Source organism: Leptosomus discolor, chromosome 1 (genome assembly GCF_034619465.1).
Source record: "Leptosomus discolor isolate bLepDis1 chromosome 1, bLepDis1.hap2, whole genome shotgun sequence".
In the NCBI taxonomy this organism is placed as follows: domain Eukaryota; kingdom Metazoa; phylum Chordata; class Aves; order Leptosomiformes; family Leptosomidae; genus Leptosomus; species Leptosomus discolor.
Window position 1 is genome coordinate 1,205,015 of NC_141391.1, and position 19,331 is coordinate 1,224,345.

The window sequence follows — 19,331 nt, forward strand, 5'->3', positions numbered from 1 at the left end:
ACTTCTGGCACCCTCGGAGAAAGGGACTGGTACGTAACTGAAGCGTTACCAGCACCGCTCCAGTTCACGGGGTGTTACCCGTGATCCCCCAAGCACCGGATCGCTGCTCCAGCTCTACCCAGAAATCAGCATTTTGTCCCCACTTTGTTTAGACCAGGATCTGCTAAGGTCACTCCAAAAGGGTAACACAAGCTGGAAGAAATGCAGCAGGATTCCTGCCAGGCCAAAGGCGGGAGTGAGGCTTCCCTGGAATAAATAAATTAAAAAAAAAATCACCTCCACAAACGCTGTCTTTTGTGATTTTATTAAGAGATGTTTTCAGGACAGTCAAGCTTCTGGTTGCAGATGTTACAAACCCTACAACAAAACAAAATACTGAGTGAGATGGTGGCAAACCATTTCCCGTAACGATTCTCCTACCCGAAGCACTGAACAAACAAACGGGCTCCAAGTTTTCCAGTTAAATGGCATCTCTTACTTCTGGCATTTTAGCCAACGCTCCCCCTTTTCCCCACGGGAACAGACCGTGCTGGTCACGTTCCCTTGTTTCACTGCGGCCCTGCAAACTCCCTGAACCCTCCCAGCTTCAGCCAGAGAGCACCACAGCCTGGCTTTCACCAGCAAGCCTGCTGGAAGGAGGCGGCCCTGCGCCTCCTGCTGCTCTCACCGGAGAACGCGGCCAGGCTTTCCAAAGCAGCAAGCTGCACATTTTCACGGGGGAAAACCCCCAAGCAGGTCTCAGACAATTTCTGTCTTAAGAAAGCACTCGTTCAGGGAGACAGGATTTCAAACCTTGATTATTTATTTACTGATAAAACTTGCCTACACACTGCACTCAATGTTACTGGCTTCTAAGTAGATCCCAAACCAGATTCCATGGCGGGATGGGGGGGTACATGAGGAATATACACCCTGGGGTGTCAGCTGCACGCTAGCAGCGAGTGGCAATATGTGAAAGCAGCCGAGGCACTGAACCCTTCTCAGACAAATGCCTCCAAGTCACTCAAACTGCGACCCAAGGTCCCCGAATCCGTGGTGTAGGACACAACACGGAACACGGCGCTTGGACGAGGATAATCCCTTTCAGACTCGTCGTCTCACCTTCTCCGAAGGGTGTGCTCAGCTGCTTGGCAGCGTGCCTTAAACCAAGCAAGGCTGAAACCCAGCCCAGCCGACCACCGCACCTGGTTCAACGCAGCAGCTTCCCCCCCCCCGCGCCTGCACAGCCCTGGTGGAGACACGACACCTTTTCCGCACGGATCCTCCCACCGCTCCCAGGCACTTACCCCTCAGGCAGTGGGAACGGGCTGAGGCATGGCTGGCTGTTCTGGTTTGCCACCTTTCTGCTCTGAAATGGGGGTGGTGGGCAAGATCTCTTCTTTGGGTTCCACGATGCTGACATGGTCTGGCAGAGGCTTTTTGGGGCCAATCTTTCCACTTGGGTCCCAGGGCAACATAATCTTTACTTTGATCCCCAGCACTCCTGCAAAGAGGGACAGGACAACACAGACATGCTCGTTTGCATGAGGAAGTCGTGGAGGCTCCATCCCTGGCAGGGTTCAAGGAAGGTTGGATAGAGCCCTGAGCAACCTGGTCTGGTGGGAGGTGTCCCTGCCATGGCAGGGGGTTGGAACTGGGTGATCTTTGAGGTCCCTTCTGACCCAAACCTTCTGTGGTTCTATGTTTGACACAAAACATCAAGCACATATTCCACAGGGACAAGCCCCAAGGTTACAAAAGGTGCTACCTGCACCAAACCCCATTCCTGACAACACTGAAGATGCAAGCGGATTAACACAAAACATGCTAAAAATCTAATTACTGTGAATTTACATCAGCGTGTTCACCTCCATCCGATCCATTGCCTTTGCTAGCTGCAGCCTGGGACTACGATGAAAATGCGCTATATCCTGAAGTCACGCTCGCCCTGGCTTTAAACCCTGTCCTTCCTGGGATAAGCCAGCTCACTCTCCTAGGAAACTCCACCTTTTACTCCACCTTTTTTTTTTTTTGCATCCCTTCTCAGACAAATGCCTCTAAATCATCCAAGGAGCGGGACATCCTGCCCAAGGCAGCCTTAGCACAGCCCCACAGAACGTGGCACCGAACAGGCTGCTATGGCACAAGGACATCCCTTCTGACTCGTCATCGTATCATCACGGAAGGGAAGGCGGAGAACAGCTTTGTCTATATTGGTAACCCTACGTCAGGCGTTCTGCAATTAAGTAACCCAAAGCCAATTAAGATGCAGAAGCCATTTGTGGTTTAGCAGGGGGAAGGACAAGCGTAAGCAGGCTTGGCGAGTTTGGCTGGGAAGACTTTGCCATGGGGGAGAACTGGCTGACACTTGCTTTTTCGTGGGTCTTGTAGCACCCGTGTCCTGTCTGCCTCCCCCCAGGAGCCAGGAAAGCCAGAATCCAAACTGCCAACAGCTCCTCAACGCATTTCATCTGTCAGTCATTTTGCTGCCAACCTCAGAGGCCAAAGGACACAAGTGAGAGTATCTGGAAAGTCTAAAGCCACTTTCTCAACTGGAAACATTCAATCCCCACCACTAGGAAAAGTGGATGACGTGGGATGGCTACACAGAATTCTGTTGTCTGCTGAAGGCCCCTTCATCATTTCCCATTCACATAACACAAATAAAGTTCTACTTGAGAGGTAACGTGCGAATTCCACAGCGGCAGCTTAGAAGACCAAGAAAACCAAGATTTTCAGTCAGAACAACTAGTGGCAGCACAACTGAACTGCTCTGCAAGATCAGGGGTGAGGCAAAAATCACACCAGTTACCACCCTACAAGCAGCAGAGGGAAACCTCCAGCCTGCAGGTATGGGATTGCCAGGAGTGGAGATCTTCTAGCTCTGAAGCACTGAGAGAAGGAACCAAGAGCCGCAGGGGGATCTTCACCCCAGGCACTCACCCTGCCGGAGAAGGACGTGACGCACGGCTGTGTCGACGTAGTAGTTCACTGGGTCTCCACTGTGGATCATCAAGCCATCCACAAACTTCATGGACTTGGCCCGCTGACCTCTGAGTTTGCCGGACACGACCACCTCGCAACCCTTGGCGCCGCTCTCCATGATGAAGCGGAGGACACCGTAGCAGGCTCTGCAGGGAGAGAGCAGCCACAGCCACAGCGCTACTCCCACTCTGCCAAACCCACAGGGCTCTGGGGAAGCACTTCACCCCAATTTCAAGTACAGGCAATCACCCTTCAGCTTCTGCTTGTAAAAAGCCTTCAGAGCGCACAGCCGGGCAGCTAAGGCTCGGCCAGCGCCACGCAAAGCGGCAAAAACCTTCCCCCTGTTTTGGCACTGTCAAACCCAGCCCAAGAAAACTCTGAATTATGGTCCTTGCGGGAACAGCGACCAGCAGGCCTTCTTTGTGACACAGAAGCAGCTCCACAGCTGAAGGTGGCCAACGCCCCCACGTCAGGAGGGCAGCTCCTCGCTCCTTCTCAGACAAATGCCTCTAAATCATTCAATGGCAGCAGGGGGCTCCTGCTGAAGAACCACAGGCAGCACCACAGAACGTGACGCTGCAGGGGTACCGCAACGGGAGCCACCCGCTTCTGACTCGTCATCTTATCATCACCGAAGGGATCGGAGAGACGAGGCCACCGTCACCTGAACGACAATTCAGCCAGAAGGCCTGAAATTGTGTTTCGCTCCTCCGCCCGTTTATTCACAAAGTTAAATAAATGCCAGGTTTAGGCACACCAGGTGACAACCTGCATCTAAGCTACTCCAAGACCTCAGCATTTACTTCTGAAATACGTTACCTAGCAGTTAGTACGAAAAGTAACTGTGCACTGAACAAAGAGCTTGTGTATGTCAGGATTATCAAAAACACAAACCGCCCTCTCCAAGCGCAGCATTACTAGCGTTACATTTTCAAACTAAAGACACGCTGGCGAGGAGGTTTTCCTGCAAATGGTATTTGAATCCCCCACCACTTCCGCGCTGGGCCACCACATCCAACCTGCTCTACTCACCGGCGCACGGCTAAACCTCCCAGAAGCTTGTACCGCAGGGACTCGGCCTGAGCGATGGCGCACAGACCTCTCGTGGCCACCTTCTCAGCGTAGAGCTACAAAGGAAAAGTCAACTCAGGAACAGGGCTGTATTCCAAGATACTTTTTAATTTAGCAGAACCCAGGAGCTTCATACTACTCTATGCCCCACCCTCTACACCCAGTTCCCTCAGTCCTTCCACATTCACACGCAGCTTTATCCTCGGACGCCGCACTCCCTGAACTCCCTCAGTGCCCATCTCCTACCCCTGGCAGAGCCGAGGCACACTGGTGACACTCCACTGAAAAGTCAGGCGACCGTTAAAACATCCATGGTGCACCCTCAAAGAGCTGCTGCTTCAAACAGCCCCAAAACATTACGCATCCCTGGAGAGAGGTGCCCAATCACAAGGACTTCACTGGAGAGACAATTTTTAGGACACATCAATTACGTTTAGTCTGCTTAAGTCTTAAAATCAAACCTAAGAAAAGGTTTGGTTTTTGAAAGCTGGGAGGGGGGGGGTGTATTAAATCTAACCTCTCCAGGAGACCAAAGCCTGACACTTCAGAAGCAGACATTCAAAATCATGCACGTGACACTCCTAGAGCTGACAAACCACGATGTGCTCTGTGAGGGTTTGTGCCATTCGGTCAGTTTAAGCATTTGCTGGAGACAATCAGCAACCTTCACTGTATAACGTGGTCCAGCAACACTGGCCAAGAGGGAATAAATGTGAGCACCACCCAAGACCACACATTTCCCCCACCCCAATTTGTTTTAGTACTAGTAAGGGCACCAATTTCAAACACTGAAAGGCCAGACATTCCTGGTGTGCCACCTCACTCTGTTTCATTACAGTATCCTACTCAAAGAGCCTTCTGCACCGAAACAGCTTCTTGGTAAGGACAGAAACATTATGAACCCAATAAGGGTAAGAGGAACACACGAGTGCCAACACTACGCTGTCAGACCAGCTTCCCACCTCAATACCGGGACACCAACATTCTCTATAAAATACTTACAGCTAAGTTTGAAAAGTTTTATCTGCCCCCAACCTGCTGGGAAAACCAGCCAAAGTGGCAGCACTCAAAAATCCCACAAAGAGCAAAGCGTTTCGTATTTCAGGGCGAGAGTGTTTGGTGAGCAGAGGTAAAACGCGCCCCAAGTTCTCTTCCAGTCCAACGGCCTTTCCAGCTGACACCAGCCCGGCAGTGCACCAAGCCAACCGCACAGCACAACCCGCTTACGACTGTTTTAACCAAAGATGGTTTTACCTCAACGCTTCCCTCAGGGAAGCCGAACCTCTTCTGCACGACAGCCGTCAGCTCCCGGATGCGGCGCCCCTTCTCACCCAGCACATTCTGAGTTCTGGGAAAAAAAAAAAACAAACAAAAAAGTAGAGCACGACTTAGAAAAGTGCCTCCAGGTCGAAGCCTGCAACCATCCCAAAGAACTCCCAGACTGGGCATTATTGATCTTAGTCCAGGGGTTGTGACACTGCTGCATCACTAAAGGTCACTTCAGGACCTCCTTCCCAAGCAGTTTCCCATAGTAGCACTGACCACTTCAAGCGTCAGCCTGCAACAGCATCTCTCAGAGCCTTGCACAGCACCTGCGAGCCCCCAGCAGCATCACGGTTACCTGGTGGCAAGTATGATAATCTCAGTCCTGGTTGGCGTGACCCGGACTTCCACTCCCGAGTACCCATCTTCAGCCAGTTCACGAGTCAGGAACTCATTCAGCTCAGCTTTGAAGATACCGTCAGCGACAAACTACAAAACAAACGGACCGAGTCAAGCTCTGTTCCAAGTGCTCAGCCTGGAAACAAGACTGCCACATTCCGAGTTTGGGTGCAAGTCATCCCTGGGACCACCCTGCAGACTGGCAGTCCCTCCCCCCACGGGGAGGAAGCAGCAGTGGGGAGAAATAAAAGAATTAAAAAGTTCCCAGAGACAACTCCCTTCTAGCAAGAGCCTACACCTCAGCCTGATCCACAGCCCGCTGCAGCCACTCTTCATGCCGAAGGCTGAAATCGTAGCTCGCTGCTATATCTCGGGATAGGACTTTGTTTCGGTGTGAATTTACGTAAAATAATTAGGGGGGGGTGTCACATCCCGTTACCAGCCCCACAGGGGCCTGCTGCCAGGGCTCCCACTTCCACCCTGACAGCACACAGGCCCCGAGCCTCCCTCCCTCTCCAAGACAGGCAGAGCCCCGCACCCTCCCGGCCCCTCTGACCCGCAGCACCGCGGAGTTGCTAAACCCAAACTCTTCCCACTAAAAAAAAAAAAAAAAAAGGAAAACCCAAGCAAGTTGCTCAGCTTGCAGCGCCGCTCCGCGTCCCTCAGCACAACCCCAGCCTGCCTCCCCTGGGCAAGGCCCCTGCTGGGCTGTGAGGGGGATGATGGCTTCCCCCACCTCCCGCCCCCAGGGCCCGCGCAGGGCCCCCAACGCGCTCCCTCACCCCGGCCTCCCGCCGCCGCCGCCATGTTCCCCGCCGGGCCGCCGAGCCGCATCCGCCGCCATCCTCCCGCATCCGCCGCCACCCCCTCGCCGCCGGCCCGGCCCGGCGAGGCCCGGGACCACCCCCGGTGCGACCCTGCCGATATGGAAGAGCCCCGCGGCCGCGGCGAGCCGAAGCGCCGCCCTCACCTTGCGCTTCTTGGAGATCTGGACCGCCATGTTGAGCCGCGCCGCCCGGCGGAAAGGAGGGAGCGGGCCCTGGAGGGAGGGCTATATCTGCCTTCCGCCGCTCCCCATTGGGCCGGCGGGGTCACGTGGGCCGGCGGGCGGCGGCCGATGGGAAATGTAGTCTTCCAGGTGCGCTGGCGCGCCGCCATGTTGGGGAGGCTTCACCCTAGGGCTGTCCGTGGGGCTTTCCGCCCTGCCGGGCTGCTGCGATGGGCCGCAGCCTCCATTAAAACGGTTCTAAAACCGGTATAAACGGGCACAGGAGTTGGCCGCAAAATCCCCCGCCCCCCCCCGTGATTTGCCACTTGGAGGCCCGCTTGGGTGGTAAAGACGCCCTCATGGCGCTGGAGCCGGCCACCCCAGGCGGCAGGGAAGGTGGGGGCAGCAGCGGAGGCCCTGTCCCACCAGGATGCTTCTGTCCTTCTCCCTCCAGTTTTTTAGGCAGTCTCAGATGAAAAAGGTGTGAAAATCACAGCCAGGCTACTCGGGTCTTTCCTGGGAAACATCAGGAGGTTTTGCTGCCAGAGGGTGCCGCCTGGTTATCCAGTAATTTGCCGCTTTATGTGAATTTTGACAATAGCTGTTAACTATTTATAGTTAGCTGTAAATCGGGATGATAGCTAACTGTAAACTTAAAGCTATGGCAGGTCTTTCCTACTCTGTGTGTGCAGCACCTCGAGCAGCAGGGCTGTGGGCCCGGCGCCTCGCCACAGGGCGAGTGGTTCAGGGAACAGGGTGGTCGTGGCGCCAGGGCAGACCTTCTGTGCGGCTCGTTGGCTCCTAGGATGGTATCAGCACCTCTGCAGCCTGGGCTCCGGGTTACATTAGCAACAGCAGTATGGGATTTCTCGCTTGAAACTTCGGTGGTGGCCAAAGATGGGGAAAGTGGCAATTTTTTTGGGGGGGAAATGGTTTAGGGATTGTAGTGGATTATAGGGGTTTGGGTATGCCATTTCAATCAGAAATAATAATAATGGGTAAAGTGATGCGTGAAAATACCCACCCGCTAGTGGGTAAACGTGGTCTGTTTGGGAAGAGCTAGCAAAGGGCAGTCTTGCCCCGCAAACCTCGCAGAAGGGAGCCAGAAAATAAGGGGATAAGGGCAAAAAAAGGTTGAAATGAGCTGCCTAGCTTTCCATAACGCTTCTCTTGGAAAGCCTTGCCAGAAGCTTTACAGAAACTGAGCAGCCATGGGCCAAGGCAGGGGCATTGCACAGCTCTGCTCCTTACATGGAAGCTGTAGGGGTCTGTGCAACAAAAGAAGAAATTAAGTGTTAGAATTATCAAAAAAAAAAAAAAAAAGTAAGAAGTGGGATACCATCATTTTATGGCTCTGTAAATAATTCCATGGCATGCCTACTGAGAACATCTGAGCCTGTGGCTCCAAAAGGGTAGAGGAGACCCGGGAGAGGGTCAGAACAGGGCATCAGGGACGCTGACAGGTCTCGGCGCACCTCTGCGTGAAGTAAGCTACGCAGGTTGGGACTCAACCGGGAAAAGCTAAAAAGGGGTCGAGATCTATCAACCCCCACACGCTTCGAGAGGATGGGCACGGTCTGACTATTCGTGGTCCTCCCAGGAAAAGCAGATGAAGGCAGCGGGAGCTGGGTGTTTGCTGCAAACGGGTTTGATGTATTTTCAGTTTTCTTCGGGCTTTTGGCTTGTCCTGGTTTGGGCTAAACCAGAACTAATTCTGGCTCAGGGCTTTAACTTTTCAGCTCATTCCCCTCCAACTGACGGCCCTGTCTGAACCAGCAGCACGTGTCCCCAGCCAGGGATTGCTCCCAGCAGTGCCAACCCCTGAGGGTCACAGCCAGCCCCAAGGGATGGGCTGCAGAGAGGCCCTGCCTGGGACTGGTTCTTGGAGCCACCCAGGTCACTGCTGAGGCTTGTGCCCGTGTTGGGCTGCGGGAGGGAAAAGGGTCCCCAGCCCGAAAAAGGCCGCCCCTGCAGGGAGGAGCCAACCGGCCAGGGGACCCAACCCTGACCCACCGAGTGTTCCACCCCACGGACGGCACGGTCAGTGCAAAGCTGAGGGGTCCCCAGGGTCAAGCTCTCTCCTTCGGTGGCGACACCTGAGGGGGGCTCTGTCTGTCCTTCTGTCGTCCATCCCACCCCGTGCGTCCCTGAATCCAGGGCCTGAGCCCAGCTCCTGCCTCCCGTCCCTGTCTGCTGCCCAGTCCAGCCTGGGACTGCCCCAGTGCCAGCCCTGCAGCGTGGGGGGGACGGGTCGTCATCGGGGTGGGGGCAGTTGGGTTCGGTATTGGGGCTGTATCTATTTGTACATATTGTAGAGATTTCATTATTCCCTTATTCTTATTCTTGTCTTTTCTTTTATTGTTACTGTTCCATTAAAGCTGTTTCAGTTTCTTTTCCAAACCATAAAGTCTCTCTCCCTTGTTCTCTCTCCTTTTCCCTTTTGGGAGGGCAGAGGGGTTCATAGAGAGCGTCTGTCACTCGCTAGTGGCCGGCCCAGCCTCAAACCCGTGACACGGCTACAGAAAGAAACTCTGGAACAGGTTTCTTTCGAGCCAGCGTGGCGGCTCTGGTGTTCGCAGGCAGCCAACAGCAGCGGATTGCAGGTTAGGGCCAGCAGTGGTTCGACACTAGACGGCGGACGGCCCCTGTGTCCCCACCCAGAGGCACGGCCACAGGCTGGTCTGCCTGGCCGCCACCTCCCACACTGCCTCCGTTTTCGGGCCGGGCTGCTCAGGTTGGGCAAAGCTGATGGGCAAAGAGCAGGTGCCCCTGAACACGTCGGGCGGCGATCAGCGTCGCTCGGGGACCAGCGAGGTGGAGGAGGCGCCTCTGCTCTGGAGCTGGTACCAACCCTTGAAGGGAGGACAGGGAGCGGAGAGGGACCTCCGCCGCCTGCTCCGAGTCCGCCTGGGAGCGCGGGTGAGGGTGTCTGTCACAGCCCAGCCCCTGTCCAGATGTTTAAGCTCTCTCCCAAACACGGTGGCCACAAATCCAGACCACTGCTGAGGGTCGGCCCGTGCTGACTCCTGGCCCAAACCCCACCAGGGTCCCGTTCCCAGTGTCACGGCACCAATGATGGTGTTTCGGGGCCCGTGTTTTCCGGCACCGCTGTGCTGCCTCATTGAGATGTAGCCAGGCAAACCATGCAGGGAATACCAGTATGACCAGTGCAGCGCTGGTAAAACACCTCTTCTTCAAACACCCACCCCAGCATCGCCCGTGGGGGGCAGCGGGGAGCCAGCCTGGAGGAGCCAGCTCTCCCCTTCACCAGGGAAAGGACTACTTTGCCACTAGATGTCAGTGGAGGCAGGTTCCAGGGTGGGAAAAGCTTCGTGTCTCTCCTCCCTCTTCCCCAGGGATTCATTTGTCCAGGATTTGAGGGATGACAGAGACAGAGCCCGTCCGGAGCAGCCCACCGCCCACTTTGCAAGGACAGCTGTGGGTGAGGGACGTGTGTCCCCTCTTGTCCCCAAACACCTTTCTGTCACTCCTGGGGTGTCCAGTCATCACCCCCTGCTCTCAGCCAACTCCTTCCCCGCTCTCTGGATCTCTCCAAGCTCGGCTGTCCCTCACCCTCCACCCTTCAACCTCTCCCCCCACCCTCTACAGAGAGCAAGGATCTCTCCAGCGAGAAGCAACACAGCAGGACCCGCTGTCCCTCACCCCCGTCCCCCTTTCTGCTCCAGTTGTGCCTGCTGTCCTCTGCTCCCACTCTCTTCCCTCACTCTCAGCCAAAACCCGCTGACCTCAGTGGTCTCTCTGACATCCCCATCCTCCTCTCTCCTCTCACCTCAGTGCTCCTCAAGTGCCAGTTACGGTCCAGGGACTCCAGCAGCGCTGCTCTCAACAGGGACTCCCCTCTTGGCCAAAATCAGGAGCCACAGCTCCATCGGTCTCTTCCTGATCTCTCCCCCAGGGACTGAGGCTGTGGCCAGGCTGGAGCCAAGTTGACCACGGATGGATTCGAGGGGCACTGAGAGCCCAGGGCTCGGACTGGGCTGAGGTAGGGTGGACAGAAATACCTGCTTAGGCACTCTGTGAGCTCCTCCTGGTACTTCTCTCCTCCGTCTGCACCCCTGGACACAATGAGAACAAGGCAGCTCTCGTCCAGATGGCACAAGAGGGGCTGGTCCCTTCCTAGCGCTGAATAAATCAGCCAAGCCTGTGGCTGCAACAAATTGCCCTGGGTGTAAGGCACCCTCCTTTCTGTCCCCCTCCCGTCTAAGCCTGCAGGTTGCCCCTCACCCAGCTTTCCGAACCGACCCTTCAGAGGGACCCACGGAGCCTCACCCTCCGGAGGAGCCGCTGGGCTGCACGGAGCCGTGGCAGAGCTGCAGGGGAGCTGGGGGGGGGGACGCGCAGGATTTAAAGCTGGTAGGGAAAGGGGACGGGGGAGGAGATACGAAAGCCAACAGGCCAGGGCTGTACCTCGACATCCCAAATCCATCCGGATGGACCACAGGACCACGGTGCTTCTGCGCTGGATGCAAACAAGCACGTGTGCACGTGTGGCCTTTCCCCAGCCCATCGCTGAGGCACGAGATGAGCAGGAAGAAATCTCAGCTCCGAGGAAAACTTCCCTTTTTTTTTCTTCCAGCGTGGTGCAGTATCGCATTTTCCCTGGCAGCAGAGAGGTTCAGAAGAGCTCCCCTCTTTCCTCTCTCACCCCTGCCCCTTTCTCCCCCCCCGCCCCAGCCCTGGCCCATCCTGCTGTTTCTGGAGCTCGGCTGTCAACCAGCTCCCAGAAACGATCCAACACAAACACACATATATTTTGGAGAAGGTTATTTAAAGCCCCGCTCGTTTCCCTGCTCCAGCCCAGCTCCACAGCAGCCTGTGAGCTCCGAGGAGAAGGCAGCGGGTTGCAGCAGGGGGATGGGGATGGGGCCAGGAACATCTTGGTCAAAAGACCATAAAGGTGGTCAGGTTCTGGCACCTGGGGAACCCACGGTCCCAGCACCGTGCCAGGTTGAGGGGACATCTGCGTTTGAGGTCCTCACCCCAGGGTAATGCCAGACCATCAGACATCGGCTTTGGAGAAGTGCCCAGGAGCTGAGGATGTCCCTGTGCAGGGATCCAAGCCCAAGACCCTATTAACCAGGGTCTCAAACAATTTTTAAGGAAAGACCCTCCTAACCTGCACAAAACCCACTTTGTTTGCTGGTTTCCAGCTTGGGACCATGACACTTCCAGAGCAGGACGTATCTGCCCAAGATCATATTTTTTTTTTCAGTCTCAGTTTACCCAGGAGGGGCTCAACCAACGTATTTCTGGATCATATAAAGACAGGGAAAGGCACGACATTAGCAAAAAGCCTGGCCCTGACGTGCATCGCCTTTTCCATGCCCTATTAAGGAGAAACTATGTGTTGTGTCAGCATTTTGGGGTCAGCATCGACAACCAGAGCCGGGGTCAAGCTGCACCCTGGGCCTCGGTGGCGCTAGGCAGCACGGGAATGTCCCCTCTCCCCCCAGACGTGGCCCAGCTAAGCCAGCGGGCTCCGAGCTGCGGCCTTCACAGCCAGGAACATTTCAGTCCCTTCCACAAATAGCAACGTGGGATTCCTCCCGCAGCTCCGTCCGCCCCCGGCTGCAGCCCCCGGCAGCCAGTGCGGCTCCCAGCGATACGCGGGGATGCTCGGAGACGCTGTTGGCAGCCAAACGGGGATGAATGGATCCATCTCCCCTCCATCCCTGCTGAAATGGAGGCTGGCAGCATCCCGAAAAGAAAGCTGTGATCTCCCCACACCCTTCACCTGGCCCTCAGCTTGCTGGGGCAGGAGGGAGCAGGGGAAGGGGTGGCCGGCCCCACTGTCCCCCCTTTTCCCCCACGCTGTTGCGTGGAGCCAGCCACGGAAGGCCAGGGGCTGCTTCCCCCCGCCCCGGGGAAAGGAGCTTCCTTTGTCCCCAAGGATGGAAACACCCTTGGGGTTGGGGCGGCAAAAGGAACAGATCCCCAGAGCGTTGCCCCTGGCCAGCCCCAGGGCCCTGCCGTGCTCCCGGAGCGGGATAAATGGGGGTGGTCAGGAAGGCACCGGCGATCCCAGCTCTGCTGCAGAGCCTGGCCTGGCTGCACTGCTCAGGACCTGGGGTTAGTCCCCGTGGGCCACCACGACGATGCAGCCACCGCTTGGGACCCTCTGCCTGGCTCCCAGGCATTACAAACCCCGCGGCAGCCCCCACTCTGGCACCCAGCACTTGGGTCTCCTCTTGCGCTTGCAGAACAGGTTCACTCTCACAGCCACGGGCAGGAGCAAAAGCAGGGGGTGCACGGGAGGACCGTCACCCCCCGGCCGTGGCATTTGGCGGCACCAGGGACTTCCCTGTGCCCCCCGCTGAGGGGTCCCTTGCAGGTGCCGGGCAGGGGGGGTTGGCAGCAGGTTCCCTCGCTGTGGGGGATGCCGGTTTGGAGCAGGTTCGGGAATCGAGAGCTGTCCTGCCTCCCCCCCAGCTCCTTTCATTGCCCAGACAGCGACATGGTTTATGGCAGCCGAAGGCCATTGAACAGGCTCAATTAAGCCGCCATCCCTGCGTTTTCTCCCCAGGAACCTGGCTCCTGTTCAGAGCATCCAGGAGAGGCTGGCAGCCCTTTGCAGTGAAGGGGCCAGGACAGCCAGCGGCTTTCCCCGGCCTGTAGGCGTGCTGGATTTTTGGAATGCCCCCTGCTTTCCCCCTGGGCGATGGCAAAAGGTGGCTTTGGGACCAAACGTCCTGCCTGGGAAGGTTCCCCGACTGCGGCTGCAAATAACGCGGGCACCCGAGGATGGTGCTGGCTCTGCCAAGGAAGGAAGCACCAGGGAACAACCTCGAGGTCATCCCAACCGCACCCGGACGACTGGGTACAGGCAGCAGACCAGGGTCTGCCCCTTCTCGCTGCACTGGGACAGCCCTTCCCCAGCAACACGCGGTCTCTTCCGCCTGTGCTCGCAGAACAAGATGCCAACGGGATTTCGGCAGGGGAAGGGAGGCGAGGTAAGTCAAACCCTGTCCCTGTGATCCCTCGAGCTCAGACATCTGTGGGATTTCAGGTTACACACCGGGTCCCCGTCACCTCTCTGGATCCGCCTGAGTTGTTCAGAAACCGCCCTCCCAGGAGCCCGTTTCGCCTGATTTCTCTCACCGTGGCGCAGTCCTCGGGGCCACGCTGCGGGGGGATTTCGACAGCCTCAGCAGAGACCTTGTCTCCATCCTCGGCAGACCCTGGAAGAGCCCCTCGATGGCAAGGCCTCGCTATCGCCTCTCTTCTGAGCTCTGGCTTGGAGGGTGCACCTCCTTCCCCCAAAAAGCTTTTTGGGGTGTTGGAGGGATGGCACTCCTTGCCTCTAAAATCACAGCGGATGAGCTTTTCTCCCTGCCGCTGTGGGCCGCAGGAGATGGTGCTGGTGCTAAAGGAAAGGGAGGATCCGTCTGGATATAAATGTCCTGGCTGAGGCTGATAGATGGTCCCTAACAGGCGGGTTCCCCGGGGCCGGCTGTTCCGCAGCAGGACGCTGCACCACAACCCTGTGCCCTCAGGACCTGCGATGCTGGACGAAGGGCCAGCGCGGGGCTTATCAGACCCCGGCCACTGCAGGCCCGAGGAACGGCAAGGAGCAGCCGTGGAGGACCGAGATGGCCTCTGCAAGCAAAAAGCTGCCCCCAGCAACGAGAAATGTGACGATCACTATTACAGGAATAATCGAATCATATAAAGGAGGGGAAAAAACCCCCCTGCAGTCACACCAGTCGGCTCCCAACGGTGTTTCTCAGCGGTGAGGAAGCTCTCCTGTAATGGGGTGGTCCCAGGGGAGAACGTCTGCTGTGGGAGACGGAGCACGGAGCGGAAACCTCAGCTCGAGCCGAGGCCTCGCTGCAGGCTGGGAGCTGCGTCACAGCAGCCCAGCGCTGCCAGGACCAGAGGAGGGGACCAGGATGGCCTGTACAAGAAGTCAAGGGAAGAAGGTGTCTTCACATCCCTGACGGAGGGCGCTGAGCAACCTCCTCGTGGAGGGTTTCGTTGCGAAAGGAGCCGTTCCCCTGAAGCAGGTGATTTGAGCACGAGCAACCCGAAACACGGACTTGGATGAACGTGTGCTCAGACCCATCACTCAGCCTTGTTTCCGTCAAGTTCTGCCCAGCCGGGACGAGGGCCGGGTGACAGGATGGGGCACAAGACCCAACAGCTTGACGCACTTCCCCAGCCTTGTGTCCGTGGGATGCTGCTGTCTCCACAAGGCTTGTGAGGGGTCCCAAAACTGGGCCATCACCGTCCTCAGAGGCACAGGCTGCCTGCCCCACACTCCCGAGAGCCTAACCCCCATCCAAAGCTCCCAGGCCCTGCTGTGACACCGAGAAACAAGACCAAGGCCAATGCTCCAAGTTAAACCTACATCCCACCACCATTTTGTACGGGAGCCGGAGGCCTAGAAAGGAAAAAACCCCACCCAAATCACCATCCCTGCAACGGGCAATTTCACCAGACGCGCCCCAGAGTTAATGAATTTTCCCAGCAAGTCGCTGTGGAAAAGGAACCCCAGGGTAGAGACGGACAAGATGAGATAGTTTGCATTAAATGAACGGAGACCGGTCCTGGAAAGTAATTCAAGTAGAGATAACGATGAATCGCAAGCACCGGTTGTAAAGCATTTGTAAAGCCTGACTCAGATGGGAGTTTTATTGCGGGAGTACTATAGTTTATTGCTGCCGTCGGAGCAGCTGCTACCGTTCGAGTCGAATTGCCACATCTGTTGTAAATCCCCTCACCGAGTTCCTCACAACCCTCTGGCCGCTCTGGAAAAGTTTCCCAGAAAGGCGTCCTGCCCCCGGGAAGCCGGTGGCCTCACGGGGAGCCCAAGTCCTGCCTCAGTCAAGCCCCTTCCCGCACGGAGCAGCACGAGGAAGCCGTCAGAGCCGGGCGAGATGGAGCGGAAACGCGGCCGGGAGGAGCGGGAGTCAGGGCTACGTTTACAGGCCTTCTGTAAACATTTCACACGCAAGAGGATTTACTGCTTCTTGGCTTGGCAAGACCACGGGGGACCAAGCCCAGGAGCCCTTCCGTCAGCAGTGGAAGGTGGCGCGATCCCGCAGGGCAGGGAGGGGAGAGGGGGCCGTGTTTCCAGGCAGAGACAGCACCCAGCTGCCCCGACCCTGCCTCCTTCCCTGCAGCTGGCTAAAGGAATCCAAGAGCGGGATCGAAACTGGGGCAGGAAGAGCTCAGGTCTACGCTAAGGGCAAAGAACCGCGTGAAACGCGGCTCTGGAGACGCGCACGTGAATCCCCAAGGACGAGACTTCACACGTGGGAGAAAGCGGGTGAAGCTTTCGAGTGGCGAGGCTTGAAAAATCAACATCCCTAAACTTACAAACGGGCAAACTTTGAAGTTCTGCACCCGAAATTCTCTGGACTGAATCCCCGCCGCCGCCAAGCTGTTACCGATGCAGCCCGACCCACCAGCCTGACTCGATGGTCATCCTGGCCCGCTGTTACCTCCGTTAAATCTGATAAAATCAGCAGCATTTTAGTGGCTGTTCCCAAACGGATCCATCGCTCTGACACCTTCCTTTGGGCATCTGCCCTGGTGAGCGAGATCTTGCTTCACTGCCCGGATTCACTTAAAAGAATTAAGCACGTTAGTAAATAATTTACACTTCCTTTAAAACCAGGAAATGCAACCAGGGTGCTCGGTGTGTGCCGTTTAGCTGGAAATTGTCCGGCTCTTTACTATTTGATGAACGGCCTGGCTGCTAACAGAGGTCGCTCCAGCAGCTCACGGCCTGGCCCTACGGCTCTGAGCAACGTACGTAAATTGAAACTTTAATGGGCATTTTGAAGAGCGCCGTTTGCCCTAGTGGCATCACTCGAAACCCATCAGCTTAAGTAACTGAGTCTTAATCAGCCTTCAAGCTCCAGGAAACAAGCGGAGGGCAGGAGGTGGCTGTTTTCCCCCGCGTACTGCATTTTAGGACGATTTATGGGTGCAGCTGTCTCAGGCGCACTGAGGTAAGGCTGGTGGCAAAGGCCGTTACCGGCTCTTCCACGCGCTCCCTGAAACGGCAGCTCGTGGTTTAACCGTGGTTCCACGGCACAGGAGGATGGGGAGAGCCCAGGAGAGCTCCGGCCTCTGTTGAGAGGGAGCTGAGGGAGGGTCGCGGTCACGACGGACTTCCCTGCGCAGGGCCAGGCGAGCCGGCGCTTCTTTACTGCAGCGCTGGGCAGCACGGGGGGCGGCTCCTCCTGACGTGCCTCAAAGTTACATCAAGACCTCGGCATTTTTATATCCTTTTTCTGCAAAGTCATGATCTTTAACCTATTTTAACATCAGCCTGCATGTTATGCCCGCTATTAATTTTGACATTTATAATGACTGGTCCACCCTATCATATAACTTTATTAATATTCCTATACTAATATAATCATTGGTTATTTTACTGATCAAACTCTCTGATGTACAAATCAGGATGGGGAGGATGGGAGAGTCTTCACAGCAACATTCCTTTGTTTCTGTGGTTCCATCCCATAAGATAACGAGCTGAGAATGTGCAATTTCACCCCTCGTACCTGCCTCCCTGTTCTGAGTTCGGCACAATTTCACCCCCCGCAGCGGCTCTGGCTTTGGCCATTTTCGTAAGTCAGCAGCTGCTGGCTCTGAGCATCAGGGAGGCTTCGTGTGTTTCTTACCATAACGTAACTTAATTGAATCAGGAAATAAATACAAAACGTTAGTCGTTCATTAAAAACAATTAATCATCAATGAAAAGTTAACCAGCTATTCAAAACGCGGATCTGATTATAACACACAGAGCACGCACGCGGTATGGGGAGCAAGCAGGGAGGAAAGGGTTTGCTTTTGCTCCGCCGGCTGCGCAAGCGAGGAGCAGCGCGGGTGCTCCACGGCCCAGGCCGGCACGGATCCCGCCGGAGGCAGTTTTGCTGCTTCAGGCTGAAAAAAGCGGGCAGGGGGAAAGCGCCGCGGTGCCAAGTTTCGGACTCCTCGGTTCCTGCCGCTGCCTTTTGCCCTGAGCCCCGGCGGCCCGCGGCGCCGGCGCTCAGCCGTGTCCCCTGGAGCGCTGGGGCTGCTGGAAGGAGGGACGTCGGTGCCTCCGGAGCTCATCTGGACAAAGGCTCCCTCCCCAGCTGATGGGGAGCTCAGCCGCGGCAGGGTCGGGCAGATGAGGGCTCTCCCTGCTGCTGCTGTTTCTCCCGCTCCCTCTTCATGCGGCTTTTGATTATTTTCACTGGGAAGCTGGTCCTTGAGGGAAGGAACGCTAATGCCCCAAAGCACAGAGTGAAAAAACACAGCCTGAAACCTCCACGTGCCTCCTCCCTCCTGCGCTGCGACCTACGGCCTTATGCGCCTTTCTCTGCCAGGTAACGGGGTGATTAAAAGCCGTAATTACAGCAGGAGAAACACAGCACCAGAAAGTGACACCCCTTTTATCTTTTTCCCAAAGACCATCTGCAGAGGAGCTTTTCCTCCTGCCAGGGAACATTTCCTGACGGTCCAGAGGCCCAGACATCGTGGCGGGATCCCCGGGCGTTGCACACAAGTGCTTCTTGCGCAGGGGGGGGAGGAGAATGTCTGGCTTTGATGCACTTGTGGGCACGCAGGTCTCCTTCCCCGGGGCTCAGAGCAGGGGCGCGTGGTTTCCACGCCTACCTGGGGCACATGTAACCCCCCTGAACTGGAAATGTCACTTAATTCCACTGTGGGCAAGAGAAGCGCACACGCTGCAGCGGTTCAGTGGACGAGAGGACGCAGGGGCCTTATCTGCTGCACCGGTGCCTAGTTCCCCACGCCTCCCCGTCACCGACCGCCACCAGCTCAGCCTGTAGTACTCCCCTTTTCTGCCAAACAGCAGTCGGGCTCCTGTTGTTCCCAACCACCAGCAGCCGTATGGTGCAACGAAAATCCCTCTCGCGGCTTTTCTTCACCCAAAGCTTGGGTAACGGCGCATAAGAGCACAGGTTTATAAATACACTTTTAAAGTGCCTCCCCCCGCCCACGCCTCTGGTAACGGCAAATGTCAGCACCGGCCCCGGCTCCCACGGGAGAACCGCAGGACGCCCGCTGGCATCCCACGCTGCCGCTGCCTCAGGCGGGGACGGCTCACGAGCCCGCCCCGGATCCGGGCTCAGCCTGTGGCACCGGCGGGCAGAGCCTCGGCAGGCAGCTCGGGGACGCCTGGGCCAGCGGGCACGCCGAGCCCTGAACCCCGTGGCTACCGCCGGCATCAGACGGGAGCGCGAATGTCGGGTTTTGAGCCGTTTAACCGCCCTCATTTTAGTCCTCTCTCTTTTTTTGTGCAAAGCAAAGCGGTTGGCTCCGCAGAGCTGCCGGATCCGTAGGGTTTCCCCACCTGGCTTCCTCCTGCGTCACCACCCTCGGTGACGTTCGTGCAGCCTTGAGGCAGCCCTGGCTGTGGCCACGACCGAGGAGTCGCTGCGGGGCCGGCAGCGCGGCTGCAGGTGCTGTAGGGCCCGTGCCGGCCATTCCCTCCCTTCCCTGCAGCCGGGGCCGCGGCTCAGCGCCACGCTGCTCTCCTCTCCTCCCTGTGAAGTCCCCGCTGGCCACAGGCTCACGAAAACTTTCCTTATTTTCGCACTGCTAACGGCCGAGTGACAAAGCCCCGGATAAAACTCCGGCCGCACCGACAGCCCGCGGGTAACGA

General features: G+C 56.8%; 1 protein-coding gene and 2 non-coding genes across 3 annotated transcripts; all 3 read right to left on the minus strand.

The window, feature by feature from the left end:
* Positions 1–288: 288 nt before the first annotated feature.
* On the minus strand, positions 289–6,741 carry RPS3 (ribosomal protein S3). The gene is made up of 7 exons (XM_086481589.1): positions 6,668–6,741; positions 5,657–5,787; positions 5,290–5,383; positions 3,997–4,091; positions 2,923–3,110; positions 1,287–1,483; positions 289–357 (listed from the first exon to the last, which is right to left on the minus strand). Exons 1-6 carry the CDS (start codon positions 6,695–6,697, stop codon positions 1,290–1,292), a joined length of 732 nt encoding a protein of 243 aa, XP_086337715.1. The 5' UTR covers positions 6,698–6,741; the 3' UTR covers positions 289–357; positions 1,287–1,289.
* Positions 2,018–2,165, minus strand: LOC147416142 (small nucleolar RNA SNORD15). Its single transcript, XR_015184235.1, has one exon. It is a non-coding gene; the product is annotated as a small nucleolar RNA SNORD15 (small nucleolar RNA).
* On the minus strand, positions 3,455–3,601 carry LOC147416143 (small nucleolar RNA SNORD15). The gene has a single exon (XR_015184236.1). It is a non-coding gene; the product is annotated as a small nucleolar RNA SNORD15 (small nucleolar RNA).
* Positions 6,742–19,331: the final 12,590 nt, after the last annotated feature.